Below are 27,994 nucleotides of genomic sequence, written 5' to 3'. Positions count from 1 at the left end.
TTTCTCTGAAGTTCCAGAGGTAGACTAAGGTGGAAAAGATAAAGGTAGAGAGAACTTTGTGGTTCGCGTGGAATTGCAGCTCTGGAAACGAGCATTTAAGTTGGCACAAGACACAGCCTGTGGTTACCCCACGGCCAACAACTGGCTGAAACTTTGCTAAACTAGTTGGACTCTTCTTTCACCAGGGATTGACTAGTTGTTTGGGGAGCCGTAAACATCTGAGGAACTGGAATCAATGAATGCAACAGTATTTTAAGTATGTGAAGATAAGTGTATAATATTCTAAATGTGTGGAGATAGGCAGGAAGAGAAGAGCAAAAATCTGGACTATTTTCTGACTTATTTCCTCTCTTTGAAAAAATAGAACTGGGATTTAAGTTTTTTTTTTTTTTTAGAAATTCACGTTCTTTTATTTATTTATTTATTTATTTATTTATGTTTGGCTGTGTTGGGTCTTCGTTTCTGTGCGAGGGCTTTCTCTAGTTGCGGCAAGCGGGGGCCACTCTTCATCGCGGTGCGCGGGCCTCTCACCATCGCGGCCTCTCTTGTTGCGGAGCACAGGCTCCAGACGCGCAGGCTCAGTAATTGTGGCTCACGGGCCCAGTTGCTCCATGGCATGTGGGATCTTCCCAGACCAGGGCTCGAACCCGTGTCCCCTGCATTGGCAGGCAGATTCTCAACCACTGCGCCACCAGGGAAGCCCGGGATTTAAGTTTTATTAAACTTAATGCCAGTTTTGCTATGAGTGGGCTGAGGGGTGTCATTGTAAAAGTTCTTCATTGAGCTGTGTCAGGATTTTCCCATCTTTTCTCCACCAAGAAGACTTTTCATTTTTCTGACCCGGTGCAATTCATCTGTATTAAGGTTTTTCTTTCCAAAGAAAATTGCATTTGTATTCCCCTTTTTTAATATTAGTTGGCACGTGTGTCAGGTGCCATTGCTGCTGCTCTGCACAAGGAAACGAATGGTACCACTGTAAGGTGATTCAGTTCCAGCCCAGAGCAGAGACACGTGATATTTTTGTTGGCATGACCAGCCTCATCTTGGCTCTTGGTGTATGAACTTATTTTTGCTTCGCCTAGGGTCTAAAAGGAGTTACAGTCTTAATTCCTTGGGTATTGATGGAACTTGAAAGACCCTCACATCTCAAGGATCTCCAAACTACTACTGTGAATTCCAGGTTATGAACCACTAGATTCCATTGTGTCTTTCCCACTTTATGGCTTTTATATGACCTTTAGTCCCTTAAAGGATCTCTTCACACCTTGAGATGATAAGGGCTCTGTATACGTCGTACGTGGTAGCACCCACTCAGGAGTCCATGTCTTCAGAGTACTTAGACACAGGACTGTTCTTAAGTGATAAACTCAGAAACAAATATTTAGGAATAATGATAGCCAAGAAGAGCTACACTAATTAGATGAATCCAATAGAAAAGTGTGTGGTGGAAAAGTTAGGATAAGAGGAAGTAGAAGCCACTGAGCAGTTTCTTCATTTCCCAGTTTTGTCCTACCACTGTTACCCACCAGGATTCTTGGCCTCCTTAATCAATAGAAATTGATCAGAGGCCAGACAAGAAATTCAGGCAAGGCTTTACTGGGGCCCCTGCTGCAGCAGTGGGGGAGCGAGAACAAAGAACAGCTTCCCTTGCTTGCTCACTCCCGCGGGCTGGCGGGGAGTGGGGGCCGTGAGCTGTTTCCTTATATGGGGTGAGGGTAGGAGTGTGCCCAGGGGTCAAGGCGGGGGGGTAGCTTAGGTGGTTTGCCCACTCCTTAGGTGGTGTTGTGTGCAGGGGGCATGTGCAGTATCCCGCTTTTGCTCCCGACCCCCCATTTTTGCTCCCTGCTCTTCAGAAGTGGCATGGGCTTTTTTTTGGTCTTTTTGTATCTTTTGTCCAGAACTTGCCTCAACTGCGCATGCACGCAGTTATTTTTAGTCCCATATAGTTTCTTTGTATTTTGTTGCTGGAGGAGAGGTTTGTCCAGGTGCAAGCATTGCAGCAGTGCAGCAAAGGGTCCCAAGTCCCAGCCAGTCTCACCATCCCTGGGGAAAGGTTAAGAGAGGCTGCATTCTTTTTTTTAAAGTATTTATTTACTTATTTATGGCTGTGTTGGGTGGGTCTTCGTTTCTGTGCGAGGGCCTTCTCCAGTTGTGGCAAGTGGGGGCCACTCTTCATCGCGGTGCGCGGGCCTCTCACTATCGTGGCCTCTCTTGTTGCGGAGCACAGGCTCCAGACGCGCAGGCTCAGTAATTGTGGCTCACGGGCCTAGTCGCTCCGCGGCATGTGGGATCTTCCCAGACCAGGGCTCGAACCCGTGTCCCCTGCATTGGCAGGCATATTCTCAACCACTGCGCCACCAGGGAAGCCCGAGGCTGCATTCTTGAAGGTCAGTAACGTGAGCTCCATGGAAGCCAAATCCAGGAAAGCATCAATCACTAAACTTTTAATTAGTAAATTGTATAATAAGACCTATAGCCTTAAAGCACCAAATATGAGCAATTTATCAGCAACTATTGATGTAATATTTATGTCATAGTCCTAAACGAAAAGAGCTACTTCAGAACCTAAAAAAAGATAAAAGTCAGGTAACTCTTATATTTCAGTTTTCTCCAAATTTCTGTTAAGTAAACAAAGGCACACATATAAACATGCACACACATGCGCGTGCACACACACCCACACCCACACACACACTCATTTTCCCCATGGCATTGACATTTCTGAAAAATCTACATCTTTTTATAAATTAATTTTTATTGGAGTATAGTTGCTTTACAATGTTGTGTTAGTTTCTACTGTATAGCAAAATGAATCAGTTATACATATACATATATCCCCTCTTTTTTGGATTTCCTTTGAAAAATCTACATCTTTGATGTTCGCAAGGGAACTGAGTAACTTAGGTCCTGATATATGTTCATTTATTTATTTCCTGAGCTGAAATGATCTGATTGCCAAGCCAGTCCATTGCCAGCTCAGGGGGTCACTTGGTCAAGTGGGTTAGTAGCCACCGCTCCAGACACAGCCTGTGACATTTTGGCCCAGTCATTTCAGTGCTGTGAGTACTTTGATTCTCACCTGTCCCGTGGCCCTGTAAACAAGTCATTGATGTGTCAGCCTCTCAACCCTGCCCCCCTGCCTAGGCCCACCCCGTCCCTCTCACCCACTCCCCCCCAACCCTGAGATGAGATCAGTGCTGGCGTTTGCACATCTGTTCCACACATTACTATGGATGTGATATTTTAAAAGCTAAAAATTCAATTTTGGCAACTTGCCTCAAACCATGCAACTTCAAAGTGGCCACATCTAAATGGATGTGCCAACTTCTGTTTCAGCCAGTTCTGCAGCAGTTTAGCAACGATTTTTGATTAAAAATGGCTCTAGCGTGTAATGACTAAAGTACAATCACATTCCCAAACTGAGATGAGCATCTTTCTGAGGAATTCAAAGGATAAAATCAGAGTTAAGGGATCCTAAATTAGCTAATAGATGACTGGTCAAACAGAGCCAGACAAGCTTCTGGCAGCACAGAATCAGTGTCAGACGCCACTTGTCCTGGGCTAACCTGGCTCTGAGGTCCTTGGACCAGACCTTGGGGACAAAATCTGGAATGCTAGAAATTCCCTCTGTGGGCTCTGAGTCCCCTTATTTTGAGAGCTCGGCCCAGTCACCTGGAATTGTGGTTAGCCCGGAAGTTCAGCCACAGCTGACCATTTGCCCACCCCTCATCCAAAGAGAACCGAACCAGTGTGTCTGTGTCCAAAGCCAGTCGCCACTAGTAGGATGAACTGAAGCAAAGAGCCAGGCATTTCATGTCAGGGAAAGTACACTGGGAAAGGAGCCAAGCATATCTGGGACCTAAACCCCCAAATAAATAAACTGCTTTCATGATCCACCTTATCAATATTAGTCAAAAGGTCAAGAGTAAAGTTGTGGGATTCAGATCAATGGCAAACTAGTAAATGCTTATTGTGGGATCTGCCAGAACTCGGGATACCTCCCCTGTCATTGTTTTGTTCTCTTAATCATAAACAGTTTGAAATTTCGGACCACAAAGTGACAAAGGCCAATCAAAGGAGTTTACACATCCTTTATTCCCTACCCAATGCAGCACCCAGACAATATTTGCAAACTTCCAGTTCTGCCCCAAAGTGGGAAGCAGTGATTGTCCAAATAGCCTGGGCCCCAGACATATTGTTTGCTCACAGGTGAGCATTGGGAACCAGGCTACAGAGGGGTGCTGGAATCCTGCAGCAGGCTGGCTGGAAATGTCTGGACTATTATTTCAGCAAACAGAGTGGACATTCTGACCCTTGTTATTTCATTTCCTAGAGCAGAAGCTATGAGCTTATTATGAAAATTACTTACACCTCCTCCTGTAGTTGTATTCCCAAGACCTCCTCCCACAGTGAGATCTCAAAAAATATTCTTTTGCTTTGTTTGGAAGATAGATTATGATGGCATAAATATCTAAAAAAGAAAAGAGAATGTAAGTAGTATCCCTAGCTAAAAAAACCATCAGGCATATAATTTGAATGTGATATCTCGTTTTCTCTCAGTACAGACAGGAAAAGTTGTGACAATCTTGGCTAACACCTCTTGCTTATGAAGAATGGTCTAATTCACTAGCACCTCCATTTTTATAAGAAGGAAACATTGTGTGTGATGGGTTCTGGGAAGCCCCGTGTGGATATTTTCCCGGGGCCCACCCCCAACTCGGTGTTTGCCCAAAGACCACTTAAAACGTTTTACCAGAAAAACATTACATGCACATCCAGGGAAATCTCTGCTCCCCCATCCCTAGATTTGAAGGAAAAAAATAATTGTGCCACTTTCAAACACAACAAGCATCCTTTCTGAGGCCCTGAATGCCAGTCATTGTGGACTAGATCACCTCAAAGCTTTCCCAGGTGAGATTTCATAAAAAGAACACAAAAATAATTTTTTAAAAAAAGGAGGAGCCTTCTCTTCTTGGGGTTGGTTGGGGGTTTAATAAACAGTAGAGAAAATACAGCTCTAATGTGTGCACTTGGGGGCCCTTATTCAGGCTTAGCTTTTGTTCCTGGAGATTTTTTCTCAAGTTGGCCTATAGTTGTAGGACACAGGAAGTGGGTTAGGGACTGAAAGATAAAATCCCTGCCTTCTCCACAACCCAAACCCTGCAGGCAACATGTTTGAAATGGAGTCACAGAGGCCTCCAAAGGAGGCACGGGGAGATGCTGCCATAGAGACAATGGAAGGATCCTCCAGGAGTGAGTTGAGGAAGCCGACGGCCCTACCTGCTTCTGAGTGCAGCTCCAGCCTGAGATTGGAAGCAGGCAGAGTCCTGGGAGAGGATAAGCCATCTCGGCCTGAAAGATAGAAGCCGCTATGAGGCTCTGAGCCTGTTGGACTGGGCATCTTCTCTGGGTCTTTCCCAAGCAGCAACAAGCCGGCCTACAATGCAGGATCTCAGTCACAACTACCTATAGCTAAATCTCAAAACTGCCATGTCCATCTCCCAGTGGAGCTAAAAGATGAGACCCTTTCACTGATGACTTCAACCTTATGCTTTATGCTGGTTCATGGGAAACACTCAAGCTGATGTTAACGCAGGCACTGGTCCCAGAAAAGTCTGTAAGTTAGTGCTTTCCCATCTGTGACCTCTGGTACCCTAGCAGCCAGCACCAAGAGGTAGTAGTAGGGAGGCATTCTCTGGATTCCGAAAACCTGAGTAAAACCTCATATTGACACACATCATAAGGCTGCCTTTCCAGGCTCTCGCTCTTGGCTGGAATTCTCTTTAGCAGTTGTGGTAATGCCTTTTATCCCCTGCTGGTCAAAAACTAGGCATTTGATTGAATAATAGGAAAACAAACTACTCTTATTTAATACATACAGTTTGGTAAGCAGAGTCTTTACAAATTTGAAGTCCATTTTGGGGAGAACAGGAAAAACGTAACAGGACTTTTGGTAGCAAGAGATGGAAAACAATGCCCGAGGAAGAGTCTTACATAGCCATTCAACCTTTCATTCATGCATTCATTCATTCATTCATTCCAAAAGTACTTGTTAAAAACCTACCAAATTTGCCAGATGCTGGAGATTTAGTTATGGGTAAAACACAGTGCCTGACCCTCCAGGAGATCAGAGCCTAGAGGAACAGACAAATACACCAGAAGGCAATTACAACACATCACAGTAACTGCTGTGCTAAGGTTACGTGCAGACTCAGAATAGGCTTCCTGGAGAAAGAGATGTCTGAATTGGTTTGTAAAGAAGCAGTAGGACATGCAGCCTAGCTGCCACACGTTCAAATGCATACAATGTAATAGACTAACTGTTTAATAGGTCATACTGTGGTAGGTGCCTTGGCTCCAACACAAGGTCAGATGTCGTTTGCATTGGGTCCGATTCGGTACAGTAGTATACTCAGGGTATGGACAAACTGGAAAGGATTGTGCCATATGTGGAAACCATGTCACCTGTGAAGTGATTGGGAAAATTGAAGGCATTAACCCATGGAAGAAAACTCTGGAGGGGGGTAAATAGATCTTATTCAGAGATCAGAAATAGATCCACTGGGTGAGAGTTGCGAACAAAATCAGGGAAGAAATTTAGAGTACTGTTTCCCAAATGGTATTCCATGGAATGTGTAGAGGAGATTCGAGCAAAAACTGTTTTATGGTTATAAAAGTTTGGAAGATGCAGAGTTTAAAAGTCTTACTTATGTAGAACTTATCAGTGCTTTTATTTCAGTAACGTGTACCGTGAGACTCCAATAGGAGGATATAAGAACTTTTTCATTCAACAAATGGGTACTGAGCGCTTACTTAGTGCCAGGCACTGGCATAAGCACTCCAAACAAAAAGAGACAAAATCCCTTCGCTCTCAGAGAGTAGTGACAATGGATGGCAGTAAACAAACAGTGGATCCACATTTCCTAAATCGATGGGTCCACAGAACCATTTTGTAAAGAGACATCCCTTCCTTCTTGTGTTCCTTGGAACAAAATTTTTGGGAAGGAGTTAATTAAGAGGATCTAGTGATGAAAGAGCATGATGATTTCCCCAGATTCCAGCACAGAAACTATGTAAGCTGATTTACATTGTCTACAGGGATGCTTTAGAGGGTGTTTTAATATTGGAATATGTGATCCAAAAGAGCTAAAGTGTTTTTGACTCAACAAAACTGGATGTTCCTAGAGAGTACACTTTCAGCCTGAAATCTTACTAGGAATAATTTATTTGCTGACCCAAGCTGATTAAGGAATACAAAGGGTATTGCTATCCATGAAGCAATAGGACCTGTTAAAAAAAAAAAAAAAAAGTAGGTTGTTAGTGTGTACATAAATTTAAAAAAAAAAAAGATTCCCAAAGGAAAGTCTTCTGGTCATAAACCAAATGATGAGCTTTAGAGGATTTATGATCTCCCCCACCCCATTCAAATGCAGTTTACAAAAGGATACGTGGATGATAATTTTCACCAGAACCCCCAGACTCGCAGGCAAGACCTTATGATCAGAAACTTGGGTTCAGAAGGGACTCTGGTTTTCATTTGGGCTTTGATCTGTGTTAAGCACCTGTGAGTTAGGAAGTAATTGAAATGCCTGAGGGGGGGCCATGGATCTCAGTTAGGATAAATCACCAGGCTGCAGTGTCTTTTTGTGAAGAGACTCAGACATGAGAGGCCCCCTCAGCTGCAAACTTTGATTTTTCCCAACATTGCTGCTCTAATCTGACCTCCTAAATGTCTGAAAATGCCAGCTAAAGTAAAGAAATGAATATACACATTTAGTATTGTATATTAAGTATTGTATTTAAATTGTTCATAAATCATATATGATACATATTTGAATACATGTTTCAATGTGTAATTGAATTGAATTATAATTACATTTATAATCATTGATATTCAGTTATTCTCAGTCATTTCCCATTTCCTTCCATTTCATCCATTATTTCCCCCTATTCTCTTGCCAATTGCTTAAGCTGTTTATGTGAAAGAACAATCTCAACACTTTGGGAGGTCAATTTAAGACTGGAATCATATTTGAAAGCTTATGCTATTTTTTAACATGATTCTGATCTCCCTCACACTAGTCCTGTAAGTCTTAAAGGGAGAAAACCATATTCTATTGAAAATAGCCTGTTCCATCATAGACTCTAAGCAGGCAGATAAGATGTGTTACACATTTCCCCAATACTGCTTACAAGTGAATCACTGTGGAGATATCAGTTTATGAATCTTTAGCGTTGGCCACATTATCTTACTGGAGGCCAACACATGGTGAAATCATCTTAGTGGCCATTACTAGTGGAGAAGGAGTATCACAGAAAATCTCAAACTATAGTATCCCCCAAAGCCATTCATACTTTTCAGTGGTGCACTGGGGGTAAATGAAAGCAGATGGTTTCTCTTCCTAATTCCAACCTGCTTGACTTACTGAGTTGATGCTGGTCTTCCCTTGAGCGTATATGTCCTGAAGGTGTGAGGTAGGTTGAGAGAGATTGCTTGTCAAACAGCAGGTATAATTGTCGTATGTAATTGACAAAACAAATGATCAGAAAAGGAATGGCTGAGCATAGACTACCTGCATTAAAATACTAGGGATATAATTGCAAGGAGTAAAAATAATTGCCTGGGCAAGAAAAGCATTCTCCATCTCAGCATCATTGACATTTTGATGCAAGGACTCCTTCCCAGCTCTTAATTGTAACCTGGTGGCAATGAGGAAAGAAAGAGAGGTGCTTCCAAGTTTATCTCTCACTTGAAGCAGCCACACAGACCGTCAATAAGGGGCAGGGGAGCTCTGAAAGTAGGAAGTTTTACTGGTCTCTGCCTTACAAGAGTGGTCAATGGCACGGGCACTCAGGAAGCAACATCTATTCCTGGTTTTCCAAAGGTATCCCTACAGACCGCAGTCAATCCCTGATAACATTTTCACCAGTCCCCATCAATACGAGAAAAATGGGGACATTCATTAAGTTAAATGCATTCAGTGTAAAGAACAATCCTTTGTTTTGAGCTTATGTCATTCTTGTTGTAAAAAAAACATGCCCTTTCTTTTATGAAATGGTGGTCCTGTAGAGGGTTGTAGCTGCGGCAATCACTGCTGCTACTGCTATAATTTATATAAATCAGTCCAAAAATATTTTTGAAACTCCCCTTCTCTGTGAAATCCAGAGGTGTAAGAGCCATTGAAGGCATGAGGGACTGGTAGAGTGGAAGGCTCAATACAGTTCAAAGAAGGAAAACTGTAGGAAAATAAAAATTACAAAGAGAGAGAGAAATGCCTAACTGTGGATCTATGTGGATAGTGAGCTGATTTCCTCTCCTTTCCTGTCAGATCCCAGCACCAGTCATTTGCCAGGGGAGCATTTTCGCATCTCTAAGCCAGAATGTATGTCCAAACGAGGGCAGCTTGAGTGTCTTTTCCACCTCCTCTCCAAGGTAGAAGACTAAATTTTGTCATTTTCCAAACTATGTGGAGAGAATTTCTGCCCAAGAAACCAATAGGAGATCCACAGAGGGTAGGCTCCAGTCTCTTTCACCTTCTGAGATGCTGTTCTAACATCATTTAATCCCAGGGCTCAAGCCCTCTGGCCCTACATGGACCCTGCTGTTCTGTTTGCTGGGACATTGGTCCCTGCTTCCCTCTCTCTGCTCCAGCTCTCCTCCTCACCTCTCATCCTGCCATACCTCCCCCTAACATCTATCTTTTTCTCTGTGGTAGCCTCCTTCATACTCAGAGCTGAAATTAACTTCAGTGCCCTAAGAGCATATACTTTACTTTTGCGTGTTGGCACATGCAACTCCATCCTTTATCCTGGGGCTGCAGAAGAAGGTTTCCGTAAATTCTACCAGTGATGAAGCCCTGCTCAAGAATTCTTTAGAGACTTTGAATTTAGGTTACGTTGAATATCTCCATGAAGCTTAAAAGGAAGAGTCCAACAGTACCATAGGAGGAATACTTATGGAATGGGCTAGAAGGCTCCATGAGATCAAAGCCCCCGACCCTGGCTCTGGCTCTGGGGTCAGAGGATCTGACCTGGCTGCAGATAAGCTGATGGCTCGTGATCGTGATTCTCTGAGGCTCACAGGTACATGAAGGGTTCAGGCAGAAGGACCTCCAAGATGTTCTGTCAGCTCTCACAGGCTGCCATTTGATGACTACACCATCTTATCTCAGTCTAGCCTATGGTCTAACATTGGCCAAGGTGAGAGGCTGGCAGAGAAATGAAGATGCAGTGAGTCTGTACAGAAGCAGAGTTTTCTCTTCCCCTTTACAGATGTTCAGCATCCTGTACCTCTTCCCCAAGGAAATCTTTTGAGGGAGGAGATAAGCATCCTTGTTCTTTTATCTCTCCAGCTCCAACTCCCATGTTTTTGGTCAAAGAAGTTGTCTTAAACTGGAGCTGTGAGTGAGCATTGCATTTGGCTAGATCCAACCAGTTGATCTTGGCACCTGCAGCTAAATTGCCAGGACACAGAGTCCTCCCTGCCAAATCTGGTGTGTCTTCATAAGCCAGAGCTGTTTTTGCATCCATGTGGCCACACCCAATGACCAACCACGGTGGTTGTGCCTTTCCCCACCTCCTGCTGTTTAACCTGTGAAATGGTGAGAGGCTGAAACTGCTTGCATTTTTTTTGCCTAAAGGAAATTAAACACATATATCTATGTGATGATATAGATATATAATGGTCTGTGGGGCAAAAACGTTCGTCTAGTGTAAAAATCTAACAATCTTTATCAAGTTTAAGGAGCAGATCCTGGCTCATTTGGCTGTTCATGAGGAATGCTAAAAAAAAAAATGCAAGCCATTGGTCCCCAAGTCTCTCCACCACAATTAAAGAAAAGACCACATGAAAATGTGGAATCTACTTGGTTGGAGAGGATCATTTCCACGGACTTTTCAGATCTGTTTTCCTTTCTGCTATTTGTATTGGTTTTCTTTCTCTCATGCCAGGGATGTGCCTGGTTAGAGAAAGGGTCTTGATTAACACTTCCAAGCCGACAACTCTCCAAATAACCTGAACCAAGGGAATTCAGTGCACCTACACAGAGGAAAGAGAAATATCCCTCTTGATGTGCTATTTTTGCCAGGTTGTGTTTCTCTGAACCAAATGCTAACTTATCAGCTTCTGTAGGTTTCACTGAATACAACTGCATGGAATGCTATTACTGTTTGCAATGCAACCTAATCTGAACACATTGCATTTCTTTTTAATCCAAAGGGGACTAGCAGGTTTATTGTGTTTGCATGTGCTTTCCCCCTAGACTCTGGCTGCCCTAACAAGAAATTCAATAAATCTACTTCCAAACCATCTCGCACAAGCTTTGCATGTCCAGTCGGGGCCTGAGGAAATTAACAAGAGAATAGAACATACCATCGACTTGCGGAGTGGCGATAAATTGAGAAGAGAGCATATCAAGCCATTCTCACTGATGTTTAAAGACTCCAGCCTGGAGCACAAGGTAGACCTGGGTCTCCACAGTGGCTCTTTTTCTGGAATAAATTGTCGTAAATGTTCACGGGACTAGAGAGAGCCCAGGGGCTGTGGTTTTGGTTGGTGTGTTTGTTGTTTGTTTGGTTGGTTTGGTACTGTCTTTTCTTTTTCTCTTTGAAAATCATGAGTAGACTGAAGGCCGTGAAAGGAGATGCTGGTTAGATAAAGAGAGCCTCAGCTTTGCTTTTGAAGGAAAAGATGACGGAAAGAACAAAGGAGTTGCTTCCACTTTGAGATTATTAACCCAAATGTCATTAGCACCCACTTGCCTTTGATTGTAGGTGAATCTGCCACCCTTGTAACATAATATATGAGGGCACCTGATAACCTAATGCAAGCATTAATGATAAACACTGTCTTTCTTAGATTGGAGACACCTGTTCTCCCATTTTCCCAGTCGTCCACTGCTCAGACCCCCTGATGTAAGGCATAGTAGGTGGGTTGTGGATTCAGAGTTGGGTTCGAACTCCACCTCTGCCACTTCCTTGCTAGGTGACCGTCAGTAAGTGAAGGATTCTGTGAGCACGAAGTCCTCTCTGTACAATGAGGATGATGGACGTACCTCCCTCTTAGGTTATAACGAAAGGCTCCAGGCAATGCCTTGATCAGATCAACTGTTCAAAAGTAGCCGGCATTACCATACTGCTGCTGACTTTTTTCCATGCCCCTTCTCCCAGCCCAGCTCCAAACTGCAGAGTGTAGTGGGGAGGTGGTGCTGTCCCTGCTTAACTGGGCTGCTCTTTTGCACTGATGGAGGCTGACAGACCTTCTTTGACTGAGCACAGGAGGTGCCTGGCATCTGCAGGAGCTTCCGGCAAGAACAGCAGGGAATTTGCAAGCAAATTTCAGGAGTTTGATTCTATACTGTGCAAAGCTCCAGTGAACAATTTTTTGTGAGTCTGCTCAGCTGCCTGGGAGATTCTCCTTTCCTAGGCTTGGAGAATTCACACTTCCGTGCACATGCATTATTCCCAGCGAATCTCTTTGATAAACTCCCTGAAGGTTGCAAACTCCAAAGTACTATCTTCACCTGTGATTGACAGTTTGAAATGTATCATGTCTATGTACTAACAAAACAAAAGGAAAAGAAACATTTTGCCTGTTAAACAGTCCCCCTCAAATAGCAGGTGGACTTTTCTTGTTAGTAATATAACTAAGGGCTTACCGTCCAAAATAAATGCATTTTCTTTCCTGCTTGCTACATGGAAGGAGCTAGGAAGAGCAGGGTGGTCTTGCAAAGAATCTTCTCAATTAGCCTGTGTAAATACCTGTGTCCAGAGCTATACAAAACCCTTTTTATTCATTCTTGCTAAAGAGGTACTTGCTTCACTAATGACCTGACCCTTGCAGACTAGAGATAATTTCTAATGTGTTTTATTCAGTAGTGTCTGGCCCGCACCTGCAGGCACCTGGTGTTGGAAGGGGGATGGATCTAGGGGAGGCACAGTGTATCTGAGGTTGATTTCTGTGACCAGCTTCTAGGAGAAGCAGAGGGCGGCATCCTGGATGGACATGCAGGGATGTAGCCACTGGCAGTCCAGCTTTGCATCACCTAGCGTGTGCTCTGCGCCGTGTAGGTTACGGGAGTGAAGGCAAGTGGGCACATCAGCTAATGTTCACTCCCCTCGTGTCACAGAGACGGCCCTCGTGACCCCTGCTCTGAGACCCTCTCCAGGGGCTGCGTTACTGCTGAGCAGAGGATATATCAAAAGTCATAGTCAGTGGGTATTTACCAAATACCAGGCACTATTCTAAGCTGTTTGCACAAATTGACTAACAATGACAGTATGAAGTAGATGTTATTAGGAGCCTCATTTTATACTTGCTGAAATGGAGACATGGAGAAATGATTAAGTAGCCTACCCAAACTCGAACTGTCAGTAGAAGGGCTGCTATCTGAGCCCACTGTGACCCCAAAGCCAGTGCCCTTGTCTGTTCACGACACCGCCCCTCCGAGGAGCCCTGGGGACTTGCTCTCCCAGGCCCTTGTCCGAAGAAGGCAATCCTATGCTAGCTTCATCCTCTTCTCTTTGAACTTTGGATGAGGTGGGAGGCACAGGACAGGGGTTTGGGAGAGAGATCAAGTAAGAAAGAGTCCTAAAAACTTTACCAAAATAACAGGGTCTTCAAATCCACAGGACTCCAGAGTTAGAAAACAGCATCAGTGTGAATCTACTCTGTGCCTGGTGTTTCTGTATATTGGTCTACTGCATCCTCAGGGAAACAGTACTATCTTGCTTCCAGAAGAGAAAACTGAGCCTCCTAGAGGTTAAGGAGAGGTCATAGGTCTCAGAATCTGGATGCCTATTTCATTGACTCTAAGGTACCACCAACTGTGAGGTGCTTGATTTTTCTATGCAGTGCTAAGAAAAACCACCCAATGAGCTGTGCTTACACCCTCAAGGTAAAAATGAACAGAAAAAAAACCCACCCAGCAGACAGTCAGTGAGGAAATTCACATGCCTCTATCTGGGTACTGGTTAGATTTAAAAAAAAAAAAAAAAAAGAACTCTCCAAGAAGTTGAATCCAAAATGAAATTCCTGAGTTCACACACTGAATGTGATCTAAAAAAAAAAAAAAAAAAAAGTCAGGCAGAGAATTTAAAATGGTTCTGTATTCATATTGCCCCCTGGTGACCAGCAGAAGCAATCACAAACCTCCCTGGAAGTACTCATGTTTCAAGACTCCTTTGATAGTTAAGATACTTTCTGATTTCAGAGATGTTAAAAGGTGGGGTAAAAATTGTGCATCTTAGATGTGTTGAAATATTTACAGTATTTGTGACTCCAGTCTTTTCTCTTCCCACTGCCCTACCCTGCTTCTTGGGAGCAAGTTTGGACCATAAAATTATGTTTTCTGAAAGGAAAAATGGAAATGGAAAGAATGATTTTACCTTGGAAATTCTGTAGGGAAGAAATTTTTGAAAATTTCTTTTCAAACAGAAAAGAAATTCTGTTTGAACAATATACAGATATATGAACAGGGGAAACTGTTCTCCACTCCACCTTTATTCGTGAATTGGAGAACACAAAAAACTCTTTTGAAATGTCATCCAGACACTTCCTGGTTACATTAGTTTATAAAAATTAGCATATCTAGCAAGTGTTATGAGAAATGGGACTTTTATATGTCTCCTGGTGTTGCATAAATACTTGTTGAATGAATGAAGACAGGTCAAGGAGAATCTTTGAGGAGATTACCTCGCAGCTGGTCTCAGGATATTTTTTGTGAATTCTAAGAACCAAAAGACATGGGTTGGTTTTGGTCTGACTCTTGGCAGTGGAGTTTCCGGAGAGACGATTGTCAGGTTCTGCTCACTCCCTGCCGTGTCATTTCATGGTGGTTCACACACATACACACAGAGGAATCCTTAGAGTTAAGCTTCAGGAAAGTGTGCTCATGACTCATTTGTCTTAGCCAAGTTTGAGCAGCACATTTTCCTTCTGTGTTCCAGGGTTTTCTCTTCTGTGAAATGAGATAGTTGGACAGCTCCTAATAATAGCTTTCGGCAGTCAGTGCTATGAGGTTGTGAATTCCCTAGGGTCATGATGAACACATGTGCTAGTTTGCCTGGTTTACATCCATTTTCTCAGTGTAATTATAAATAGCACCTCCGTTCACTCAAAAATCACACGGGTGACAAGTCACGTGACCCAAGGGTTAGACCTTGGCCAGGTTAGAATTAGTGGTTCTCAACATCTTCACTTCCCTGCAACCACATGAGGTCTCTGGGAAGACCCCAGGATCGGGGAGGGGCCCTAATCCCATCCTCAAAGGTCCCCTCCACTTCCTCCCAGATTTCACAGAAGAATCCTCTGCCCTTCTTTAGTTTCCAGCTAAAATTTTCTAAGGGAGCTGACAGATCTCAGGGGCAAACAAAAATTAGAACTATGGTAAAGAGATGTAGGAAACATGACATGTTTGTCAAATACTGTCAATCATATTGGAATTTTTTCCTTTATTATATATGATTCTTTTTGTTCCTAAAAAAAATTAATTCATTTTCACTGGCAAAAGCTTATACCAAGCATATAAGGCAAGAAGAAGAAAATGACATCTCTTGTAATCTTACAACCCTGGATAACCACTGTTAACATTTTGGCATCTGTCATGCTAGTCTTTCATGAGTATGATTCTTTATGCTTATCTATGCAATTTTTCTATTAAAACAGGACTGTTTTGTACGTCGTGCCTTGTAACAAAGTGTTAAGCATTTTTTCTTGGGCTTTTCCCCACATTATTAAATGTTTAGTTACAAAATAATTTTTGTAACTGCATACTAATCCAGTGCATGTTTTAACCATTTTGGGCTTTTTTTTCCTCTCAGTTTTTCACTATTATAAATTATAAATTGCGTTGCAATGACTATTGTCATAGTTAAATCATACATCCATGTTTAATTATTTTCTTAGGATAAAATCGTAAGAATGGGTATGAGAATGCACATTTTAAAATACTTGATGTGCATTCTGAAATCATGCTCAAAAATTATGCCTATACTTTTTAAAACTTGCCAACTTGATAAGATACAAGCAGCATCTTCCTGCCATTTAAAAAAAAAATTATTATTGAGGTTGAAGGTCTTTCTGTATGTTTTTTATGTTTTGGTCTTTATATTTCTTCTTTTGTGATTTGCACACTTGTCTTAATTGTGCAATCTGTCCATTTATCTTAACTGTGTGACTTAAACTTTTGTCTTAATTGTCATCTTTTATTGTGATGCTCACCTCTGTCTTATTGATTTGTGTGTATTCTTTATATAGTGAAGAACTTAACCCCAGAACACTTAACAAGAAGGTGATATTTCTCAGCCTCTGGCCCTTATTTCTCTTCTAGGACAAGACTCTGAATGAAGCTTAGGATGGGGAAGGCAATTAATTGTAATTATTTATGAATGTTTCCAGGCCAGAGAAACCAACCCAAAACTTTCAGTGCCTTAAGAGAGCTTAATAACATAAAAACACTTACTTGGAGTGACCTCACTCAGCTTAGTGTTACAAAAACAGTGTGACCATCTCAGAATGAGGCAACTTCCTCATCTTGACTGAAGATTAAGATGTTTAATAAATGCTTCAAAATTTATGTTTTGATGTGGGTATTCTAGTGGGATAAGTGTTAAAATCAAACCATATCAATGACGATTAGATTTCCTTCTTTCTTTCAATGCTGATATCTTTCTGTTAAATTCTGAATTTTTTTTCTTTGAGAAATCAAGGCCTCCTTTGTCAATGTTACAAATTTAGCAATAAAAAGCCTCTTTGTCCTAGGATAATAGTTTTCAAACTGGAGGATCACCTGGGGCTCTTGTTTAAAATGCAGGTACCTGCCCATCACTCTGCCCCCAGGTTTCTGATTTTGCAAGGGACCTACATTTTGAGAAAACCCTTCTGGGATTCCGGTGTCCTGCGTCATCAGCCACCTTTCTCTGTCCTTGGTGGCACATTAGGACTTGGGCTAGTCACTTGCTTCATGCCTTCAGAGACCAGGTCACATCAGAAGTTTCCGAGTCCATACTCAAGGCCAACATGGCCTCAGACAGGCCTAGAAGGAATGTCTCCATAAGCCTCCCAGTGCTCCCAGGAGGTCAGGCTCGGGGGTCAAAGAGACCTTGGTTCAAATCCCACTTTGGAAATAGATGTGGGTGCAATGGATTAATTTACCGATCATTATTGGATACTGACAAGTTGGTAGCTTTCCATCACTCAGATGGACACCCTGGCACACATGAAAAAGCTTCATTTATTTCACAGGTGTTTGGTCTTTGCTAAAAGACAGAGGAAAGAACATATACTTGATGACTGAGTAGACATGACTTGAACCCAATTCCTGCTAGATACTGGCTGGGTGATGCAGGACAAGGTGTTTGATCTCAGTGAGATGACAATGATCATACTACCTGCCCCTCATTGGATTGTTCTGAAAATTAGACGACATAATACTCATATAATAGATGTTTGAATAAATGCAATACTTATTGTTTTCCCTTTCCTCCTGATGAATTCTGTGCCAATCCAATTCTGGGTGAGGCTACACCCTCACTTAAAATAAATCTTACACTTCTAGAGCTTCTTTAGAGAAACTACTTCATTAAAAAGGGTGGGGGGGGTGAGAGCAGTCTTAACGTGTTTGTATCGCAGGGTACCAGGGTCATGACTTTCATAAATACAGATTTATATAAATACATAAAGGTGTGTCCTAAGCAAGTACACACCTATAGGCCATTGATAGTGCTTGCTATGAACCAAGTTCAGTGCTGAAAATTTTCAAAACATTCATTTAATATTACTTTTGTTCCATCAGTAACCACATAAAAACAAGGATTTGTCACACAAGGAAACCTTTAGATAATCCTTTGGCTGAGTACAAGTGGTTCTTATCTCTGTTCAGAATTTCACTCAGTTTTCTCTATCTTTAATAAAGAAAGTCAAAGCTAAGTGGAGGCTTAAGAGATTTGAGGAAAAACGTATCACAGACTTTGAAATGTTTCTTCTTCCCATAAACTCCTGTTGGAGTTACAGTGAGTAGACTGAAATAATTAAGGAGGAATTTCAGCAAAGCAAAGAAGGCTAGGCAAATGAATGAATAATCTGATGGATTAAGATGTTGGATTCTGGAATTAGGTAATGAGAAAAATGCTTTTGTCTGTTTTCGGAGATGTTCAGAATTTGTTGAAACACGCCATTTCTTATTTAGATGCAGAGGAGAGGAACGTGGAACATCGAACCAAGTGGTCTTTGGTGTTTGCTCTCATTTATCTGAATTAGACTCTTCCTGATCATTTTCATGACCTTATTTTTAAAAATTCTTTTGAAGGAGTTATTCTGTTGTAGGCTCAGGTTACTCTTGAGTTTTACTTCTCTAATAAGGCTCAGAATAATAAGAATATTTAGGCCACCTCCTTCAGGTAAGAAGGACAGACTTCAAAGAGACTTAGGGCGGAAAAAAAAAATCCATCCCTATTCAAACAGTAGCTAAGTGAGACTCCTTTACATTCTTGATATTACCTTGTAAAATTCCTGCTATTTCTACACCCTCTAGGTAGTCAAATGATATCAAGGGCCATTTCACTTGTATCTTTTTATCAGACCAATTAGCTAGCTCCAGTCCCACAAAGCCAGCATTTTCAGAGTCAGGAATACCAATTTCACCTATAATAATGTAGTGTAGAGTGATAGAATTATGATGATTTCAACCTAAAGGTCATCAGCTCAACCCTTAAAGTAATCCTAGTGTTTCGTGTGTGGATATCACCATCACCTATAACCAGGGGCTTCTAGGCAAGGAATAAAGGAACAGTTATCACTCTCACTGTTGGGGGACTGGGCCAGTCAAGAAAGGATGAGTCTTTTCTCCCAAGGATGGGAGATTTGGGAGGAGCTGGGAGAATGGTGGGTTGGAAACTTTATGAAGTTCTGCTTGGGAATTCTCCTATGACAATCCATCCCCCTACCAAGGAAGACCATATATTGTCATTATCAAAAATATTTATATAACATATTATCATTGAGTCTTCTGTCATCTCTGGGATGGCATCCTTCCAGCCTCATTCTTCTGAAGCTGTCCATCTTAAATACATGCTAGCATGACCTTGTTTTACTAAATATGAGGAAATCTACTTTGTTCAAAGGTCAACTTACTTGGGAAGACATACACCAGTGAGACATTCCTCATATACACCTGTCACTTGTAGAATTGTTCTTGAAAATGATTTGGTTAGACGCTAGACACCAGGATAGGGAATATATTCTATTTCAAAATATGAAATTATTGAAAATTAGTTCCTAGCTTTTTTATTGCAATTGCTTTTCACCCAAATGGTGTAATTTAAGGGAGCTCTAGCCAGTGCCATTCTCCATAATGCATGAATTCAACAGAAAAGACGTTACATTCCTTCGTTCACTCATGCAAAATGAGCAGATTGTCCCAGTTGAGATTCTTCTTTAACAAACATATTAATTTATATTAATGAGAGATGTGCTAGAAAATTATCTTTTTTCAAATTAGATTTATCCAAAGGTGGAATGGGCTCTCAAGTGAGGGGCTGATTTCCCCCATCACACTCAGGCAGGAGTTAATGGCTCATTTCTGAGAGGTTTTAGTGAGTGAAATCAGCATTAAAAAGAGCTGGACCAAGGTGACAGATAAAATCCATTCCACCTATAAAATTTTTCAATCCACATACACACTTGAAACAAAGACCAGAATCATTGTAGTTTGGACAATTAACTAGATTATTGCTATGGTTAGAAGCATCCTCTACATCTGGTAGGGATGTAAGAATTTAGTCAGTACCTTTTAGCTCATAGTCGAAGAGGAGGAGCGGGGTGATTTCCCCCAACCCACCTAGGAAGATTATCCGGGCATGCCTCAGGCAAAGAAACATAGCAAATTAGAAGCTCTGTCCATCACCTCTGCAAGCTAGCTTCCCTGGTCACACCTCTGTGGATGAACAATCTAGAATGGGCTTTACCTTGTGTGATCACACTTGGGGTTCCAGGCTTCCTTTTGACAGATCTAGGAACCCACAGATCTCATGGCTCTGAGTTCATTTATGAATATGCCTTTCAAGAGCATGCAGGGCCGACATCCACAGACATGAACAAAATGGAACACAAGTTCTTCCTGCTCCACTCCCTTAGAAGGGAACCCAAGTCTCAACCTGATCAAATCAAGTAGGAATATTCATTTTGAAAACAATTTTTTAATTATTTGAAGACGGTGGTCCCTCTTATTCTGTTGCATTTAATAAAATCCACTGTATCTTTTATTTTCTTCCCTGTTATTTGTTCACTCCTCTAGGCCTTAAGAAAAGGGTTCTTTACATTGCATTGCTTTGTGCTGAGGAGCCATTCATTAGTCGTGAAAATGCAGCAGTGCCAATTTATTAAACTAATTTGTGGGCTGTTTATGAGGTCCATTCTTTGCCCAGATCATGTTTCACCTTCATTCTAATGAAGATTGACATAGACTCAAATTTTTAACCCATTTTCTTTCTTTGTACTGTAAACCACATCACTGAAATATAGCAAGACACATGATCATGCACCTTGTGGAGATGATTTTACCTTGAAAATAGCAAAGTGGCAGCAGATAGTGCAGCCAATGAGACCTTGCACTCTCTGGATTCCCTCCTTACAATCCGTGAGGTCCTACTTGAGTTTCTCAGTTATTCTAATCTTCAGATTCATTATCTGCAAAATGGCGATATGATAAATGGGATCTTCTTTAAAGTGCTGTTATGATAATTAAGTGAGATCATCCACATAAAGCATGTAGCATATTGCTTACCTTGCACTAGATATTACTCATTATTACTCAATTTGTTACACTAGATTTTGACCATTTCCTGAATCAACCAAAGCCTTACAGATTGAAAAGTAATAATACAGTTGTTCCTCTGTATCAGCAAGACCTTGATTCCAGGACTCCCCCCTCGTAGATACCAAAATCCGCAGACACTCAAATCCCTTATATACAATGGCATAGTATTTGCATATAATCTACACACATCCTCTCATATACTTCAAATAATCTCTAACTTACTTGTAATACCTAGTACAATATAAATGCTATGTTAATAGTTGCAAATGCAGTGTAAGTACTATGCAAATAGGTGCCGGTGAGTGGCAAGTTCAAGTTTTGATTTGGGGAACTTTCTGGAGTTTTTTTCACGAATATTTTTGATTTGTGGTTGGTTGAATCTGATGTGGATCCCCTGGATACAGAGGGCTGACTATAATCAAAATTCTAATCTAAGCTCTCAAAGGAAGCATTTGTAATTTGTTCCAAGTGGCACGGTCTCTTTAATTGGTATTAATCCCATTTATAGTTAGCTCAATTACTGTCTTCAGGCATTTCCTGCCCAAAGACACTGACCTAGGAGCCAGGAGATGTGGCTTATTGTCTGAACTTTGCCACCAACCACCTAATGGACTTTGACCAGCTCTTTCCCCTATCTGATTCTCAAGTTCCTCATTTGTAACATACACAGTTGCCAAGTCCTCTTACAGACTAAGGACTCAATGAATTATAAGGGCCCAGTGGTCATTTCCAAGGACAGCTTTCCTAAAGGTCCCTGGAGAAGGGAGAATTCCACCCACTGATGGAGGACCTTTTAGGAAGAAAGGGAAGGAATAAGGGCAAAGTCTTTTCCTAAAACAAAAGACTGCATACGAGATTATAATTCCCCTTTGAAGAATCTTTTCTAATTTGATGGACCAATCAGTCAGCAAGATTTTGGGGGACCCTACTGAGTACAAGGTATAATTTTGTACAGAGAAATAGAAGACAGCATTCTAGAAAGCAGCACTGTGGTTGAAAAGCAGGCTTCAGAAAGGTAACAAGTATAGCAATAAAATATGTATAATTAATTGATTATAGTAAACACTTATGTAAGGTTACCATGTGCTATAAGCATTGCTCTAAGCACTTTGCATATATTAACTCATTTCATCCTCCCAGCAACCCATACGAGATAGTTTTTATTATTATCCCCTTTTTCTGGATGAGGCAACTGTGGCACAGAAAACTTAGTAAATTTGTCCAAGGTACATAGCTAGTAAGTGTTGGAGCTGGTATTCACATCCAGGTCGTCTAGCTCTAGATTAGTCCATGCTCACCACTAAGGTAGAAAAGAATATGTGGCGCCAAGTGAGGACAGAACAGGACCAGATAAAGAGTCTGCCTATGGCAGGAAGGAGAACACGTGTAGCTTAATATAGCTGTGAACCAGAGTGATCAGATCTTCACAAGTCAAGAGGAAGTGAAATGAATCATCACTCAATCTCATCCTGAGCCAGTTAGGAACGTTCTTTCCATAGTTCTGTCTCCTTACATTTCCAAAGTACACTCCATTATGAAACCCAGTATTTTATATTTGATTGGTTTCATCTTCACAAATATTCCTTTTTGTGACTGTGCTAGGCACTGGAGTTCAAACCTGAAAATAATAGAATTTATTATTAAATTCTAGCATAATAAAATATAGTAAAATGGAAGAGCACTGCAAAACCTATGAATTGTATTCATTCCCCCATTTGATAGATAAGAAAAGTGAGGTTAAAAGGAATTGGCTTTGCTCACAGTGAAACACTGACTAGTGGAAGATCTGGAGGTACAGCAGATATTTTGTCACCAACCAGCTTGACTTCTGAAGGAAGTGAACAACATGAAACCAGATGCAACTTTAGTCTGGACAAATGATGATTATGTGACTTTTTTTTAAGTCATCAGTTAAAACATTCAGGAAAGGAGTCAGGACTCAGGCTTGGGATTGATAGGAAAAAAACCTTCCCACAGTGAGAAAGAGCCCCAAATGGAAAGGAATCCTTTTGCAAAGGAATGAGCTCTTAGGCGCTAGGAGTATTCAAGTTGAGGGTGTTTGAAACCCTAGGATGCCCTGCCTCAGCTCGGAGAAAAGAACCCCGCTGCCACCAACAAAGCAGAAAAGGTCATCTGATGATAATCAGCAGGCATTTGAGTAGTCCCCAGGGATGTTATGGAAAGGCAATGTTATAGGTAATGGTCCATCATGACTCCAAGATGCTGTGATGATGGTAGTGATGAGGAGTTGATGAGGCGGGTGATAAAGATGAAGATGATGAAAAGGAGCAAGAGAGAGATTAGGTACCTGAAAAATTATTATTGTTGTTCTTAAAATCTCATTATTAAATCTATATAACCAAGCTGGTTTGAAAGCAGACAGCCAACAAAGAATAAGTAGATCTTGTGCAATCGGTTGTTAGAAGGAATTCAGACATTTATCTTTCTTTGAATTAACTGCTTTGTGGCTCCTTCATTTATCTTCAAACTGGTATGTGTGTGTCTCTCTGATGGTGCCCTGTTCTTAGGTAGGGCTCTTGAAAACTGTCAGTAACATGGATTTTCTGTAGCTTTATCAGGAGTGAAGATGGCTACAGTGATTCTTCAGGGGCATGTTCCCCTCTAGATATGGAGCAGGTTGTTAGCAAACAGGCAGAGGCCTCAACACCAGGGAGCAGACAAAGCATTGCCCTAAGACAGCAATGAATGTGCAGTTTCTGAGCGGCACTGTGCTTCCCCCATGGATCTCACCGGCTACCTGTCATTGCCACTGTCCAAATCACAGCCATGACATTGATCAGTGAGTTCAGTCTAAAACCCAGACCACACCAAGAAGTAGGCAAGAGAATAAAACTCATGTAACCATTGACTATGACTCCCATATCAACAAGTTGGACTAATTTTGTTTCATTGACCTGACCAAAGCCTTCTCTTGGTATTAGGGACATAGACCCTGAGATGTTGGGATAGCTCTGTTTACTGGCTTCCTTTATCAAATAACCATGAAATCCAAATCAGGGATCATATAGTTCCAAAGCCGTTGCTTAGCTTTCTGTTCTCACCCCCAAAAATGCTCTGTGCTGTGTGATCTATGGCAAGTTAAAGTAAAAAGAAGTAAAAAGAAGGACTTGGTTTAGGTTAATTTTAAGATCTTTTTCAGCTTTAAAAATCCTTTCTTCTTCTGAAGGAATTGAATTATTCCTCAGTGACTAGAAGATGGTTCAGGAAACTAGGCAGGACTAAGGCAAGTATATACACATTCAGTGCTGACCTTCCAGAAGCTTTTAAGGCTGGACAACGAAATTACTGAGTATGCTGGATAATCAAAATAAAGTTACCACCATTCCCCGGGGCCACCTCGAGCAGACAACAGAAGGGCAATCAAGCCTATTGGTCGATCAGTTTTGTTTTCTCTTGTGCAAAATGAAACAGCTGCCCTTGCTGGAGATTTCTTTGGCTGTTTTCTATTCTAAGATTCCATGAATTTATTTTTTCAGTAGTTTTTATGAAAAGAGAGGCAGACTCTCTGGTCAAAAATTTCCCTGTGTCCACAAGAGCAAGATCCTTAAATGACTTAACGTTTACTCATGAAGAATGTCAATGTGAATTTGATTTGCTGTGTATATGGATGTGTGCTCTTCTGTTTTGGTAAAGTGATGTTAGTTGGGAGGGAGGAGGAGAACTGGTTTATAAGCTTATGCAAAGTCCCTCTCACGTTCCCCTTTACTATGAAGGGAATCGTATTCACCCCTGGGCTCTCACTGGAAGGTTGGTGGGAGGGATGGAGATAGTGCTCCGTGAAGGTTTTATTAAGATATGGATGCCTCTTAATTTAAAAAATATATACATTTAAATGCCTTGTCTCTTCTTGATGTTTATCCCCAACTCCAAACACTAGTAAAACTTAACTCTTCCAAGTGCCCAACTCTGCTGCAAAGTAATTCATTCTCCTTTTTTTTTTTTTTAATTACAGTATTCTCAAATGAGGGACGAAGTATTCAAATCAAACTTGGTCTGTGCGTTTATCGTTCTTCTATTTATCACGGCAATACAAAGTTTGCTTCCTTCCTCAAGGTAAATATGAAGGGACTAAGTTACCAGATGAAATGTCTTTGTGAGCTGATGGGCCCTCACCTGGAGCTAGCCGCTGACCTTTTCAAGGGATCAGAATTTACAATAATGGGATCCAGGATTCATAGCAAAATATTTGACAGTATCAGAGTCTGTTCTGGTTGTCTTACGCTGCATAATAATCTCATGACTCTACCAAGGCAAGAGCTTTTTCCCAGTCTTAATAAAAACAACAACCAGAATCAACATAGGCCTCCCTTTTATTTGACACTGCACCCACGAATGTAGAAAGTAAGCGTAAGTCCCTCCATCACCATTAACTTGTCCCTTTGTTAATTACCTCTTTGTTGTTCATAGATACAGGATCATAGCTTCCAGGGTCAGCAAAATTGGCACTCTAATAATACTACAAACAAATATATGTGGCCAGTCCCTGATCCAAATTCTTTATATACAGTGACACACCTAATTCTCATGGCAACCCTATGAGGTAGGTGCTGTCATTATCCCCACTTGAAAGAGGAGAGAACTGAGGCCCAGAGTAATGAAATAAGTTGCCCAGGGTCTCACAGCTGAAAAATGTTACAGCCTGGATTCAGACCCAGGAAGTCTAGCTCCACAGCCTGGACTCTTAAGACTCTATTAGACACAGACTTTTATTATACAGGTTGTAGGTGCCAGAGCCAGCATTTAAATCTAGTTCTGGATTAGTCCAATGACCATGTGTTTTCCTCTCTCCTGCACTGTAAAGTAACCCTTGCCTCTTTTCTCAGATAAATTCCCTTCTCCCTAAACTAACCAGGAATTTCTCCCTTTCGTGCGGTTAAAAATAACATCAACAAATATTAGTTAAATGTCTAATACAGGCAAAGCAACTTGCTAGCCCTTGAGGATGGTATAATTTTGCAAGAGGAAGTCTGCATCTTCTAAGATATAATTTCGTGGGAGAGAGAGAGATGTTAATAATGGCTTCCAGTTACTGAGCATTTATTATATGCCAGGAAAGTGCTAAATCCTTTGCACAGATTGTCTCAATAAAGCCTCAAAAATAACCAATAAGTAAGGCAGCATTCTAATCCCCATCTATATAATGACTGAGCTGGGATTTGAACACAGAGACAGTCTGTGCTTTTAATTACTTAACTGCTTTGTGCCAACGTCAGTGATTCATTCTGCCTAGGTGGTTTAAAGAAAGTTGGCAGAAGGGGTGATGCTTTGAGCTGAGTAGGATGAGGGAGAAAGAGTGGAAGAGTGTTCCCAGCTTAGGAAACAGTGCAGGCAAAAGCACAGAGGTGTGAACGACCTCGTGTTTGTAGCACGGTGAGTAAATGGAAGACTCAAGGGTCAAGCATTTGTGCAAGGATGTGGTGGGTGCCATGGCTGAAAAGGGAGATGACCAGCAGGAGTGCAACGTCCACATGCTCTCTGGTAAGGAATTTAGAATTGAATCTGGGAGCAGGAAGGAGACCTGGAAGGAGACCCTGAAGGTTTTTGAGGAAGGTTGTAACATGATTGTGTGAAGGAAAGACGTTCAGGTTAACTAACAGTCAGGGAATGGCAATGCTTGACCTTTTCCAGATTGGCAGGGATGTAAGGAGAAAAGGGATTCAGGGAAGATGGTGGTAGAAGTAGTACATTTCTGAATTTCTCAGAATTCCCACATATCTGAGCAACTGCATAAAACCAAAAACCTCAAGGACCATATTTACAACAAAAATAGGTGATGTGGTAAACCCATAAATTTAAAAATGGGAATGACAATCTCCCAAGAGCCCCAAGACTGGATGTGATATCAGCATCTGTGTGGGAGGAATTGGAAAGAAACAAGTAGGCATCTGTCATATCTGGGAAGAAAAGAGCCCCAGTATCGCCAACAGATATTCACTGGGAAGTGCCATGGGCCAAATTGCAAAAGCAATTGAAAGTGGGAGGGGGTTTGCCCAATCCAACGTCAGGTGAGCGCAAAGGTCTGCAGTTAAGGTCCAAACAGCTAGAATTGTCAGACACTATGAACTCCCAAAACTGACCAGTCAAATCTCCCTCCCAGCATAGGGCCCTGGAAGGAACTGTATGAATAGGATCAAAATTACTCACAGTAGGGTTATAATGAAGAAGGGAGGGTCCAAGTAAAAGTGGAAAGGGAATCTAGCCATCATGTTTTGAATACTATGTGAAAACAACTAAAGAAGTCTCTGTGGAGTTAAAACTTAAACTATCCCAAACAACACCTCTTTATAAATGTTCAACCAAGTTAATTTTACACAAAAATTAGCAACGAAATGTATTGATGACAATCCCATAATGAGCTATTATAAGAAAAACAAGAATTAAAAGTAGATTAATATCCTGATAGGCAATGAAAGCACTCCAAAAAGACATGCCTACAACATATAACAAAACATTAACCTAATATTTCAAAAGAACTGAAACCCTTAATGTGATTTAAGACATCAAATGACAGCCTAAATCAGAATTAGAAAAAACTTAGCAATTTGGGAAGAGTGTTCAAAAAGGAAATAAAAATAAAAGAAAGATACATTTCAGAAATGAAGACTTAATACGAGGGAACATAGGGCACATAAACATAGCACATAATGCCTTAAGAGAAATAGAAGGTGGAAAGGAAGAATATTTTAAAGTCAAAAAGGAGATTTAAAGGATTGGCAAAGCCCCATGCCCCACACCTGCTCCCCACACCAGCAATCCAGTATATTATTTGCGGGCTGTGGCTGAAAGAATTGCAAGACCCAGGTTCTTTCTCAGTATTTAGGGGAGTTCGGTTCAAACACAAGGAAACAAGAAGAACTGGAGTCACTGGTACATACAGGTACTGCAAACACCAAGCATAGCCCAACCTCTAGCCAGATTAATATATTTATAAATCCTCACAGTAAAGGTGTATTCACCTCAGTTTCTATCACCTGATACAATATAACCAGTTTTCAACAGAAAATTACAAGTCGTGTCAAAAGGGAAGAAGAGACAAAGCAATCATCAGAACTAGACTCAAGTTATGACACAGCTGTTGAAATTATCAGAAAGAGAATTTGAAATAACTGTTATTACCATATCAAGTGTTCCAACAGGAAAAGTAGACACCATGCAAGAAA

At 41.3% G+C, this 27,994-nt stretch overlaps 1 protein-coding gene across 3 annotated transcripts in view; it reads left to right on the top strand.

The window, feature by feature from the left end:
• Positions 1 to 27,994, top strand: part of ADCY8 (adenylate cyclase 8) — a 228,962-nt gene that overhangs the window by 127,879 nt on the left and 73,089 nt on the right. For 2 of the 3 annotated variants that reach the window (XM_082434065.1, XM_082434064.1), the window contains exons 8-9: positions 11,262 to 11,459; positions 24,787 to 24,887. In XM_082434065.1, coding sequence (XP_082290191.1) covers positions 11,262 to 11,459; positions 24,787 to 24,887 — 299 coding nt within the window. The remainder of the gene's footprint in view (positions 1 to 11,261; positions 11,460 to 24,786; positions 24,888 to 27,994) is intronic. The other variant, XM_082434066.1, reaches the window with a different exon arrangement.

This window comes from Balaenoptera physalus, assembly GCF_965194825.1.
Source record: "Balaenoptera physalus genome assembly, chromosome: 17".
NCBI classification, from domain to species: domain Eukaryota; kingdom Metazoa; phylum Chordata; class Mammalia; order Artiodactyla; family Balaenopteridae; genus Balaenoptera; species Balaenoptera physalus.
This window is presented reverse-complemented; position numbering and strand designations above follow the sequence as displayed.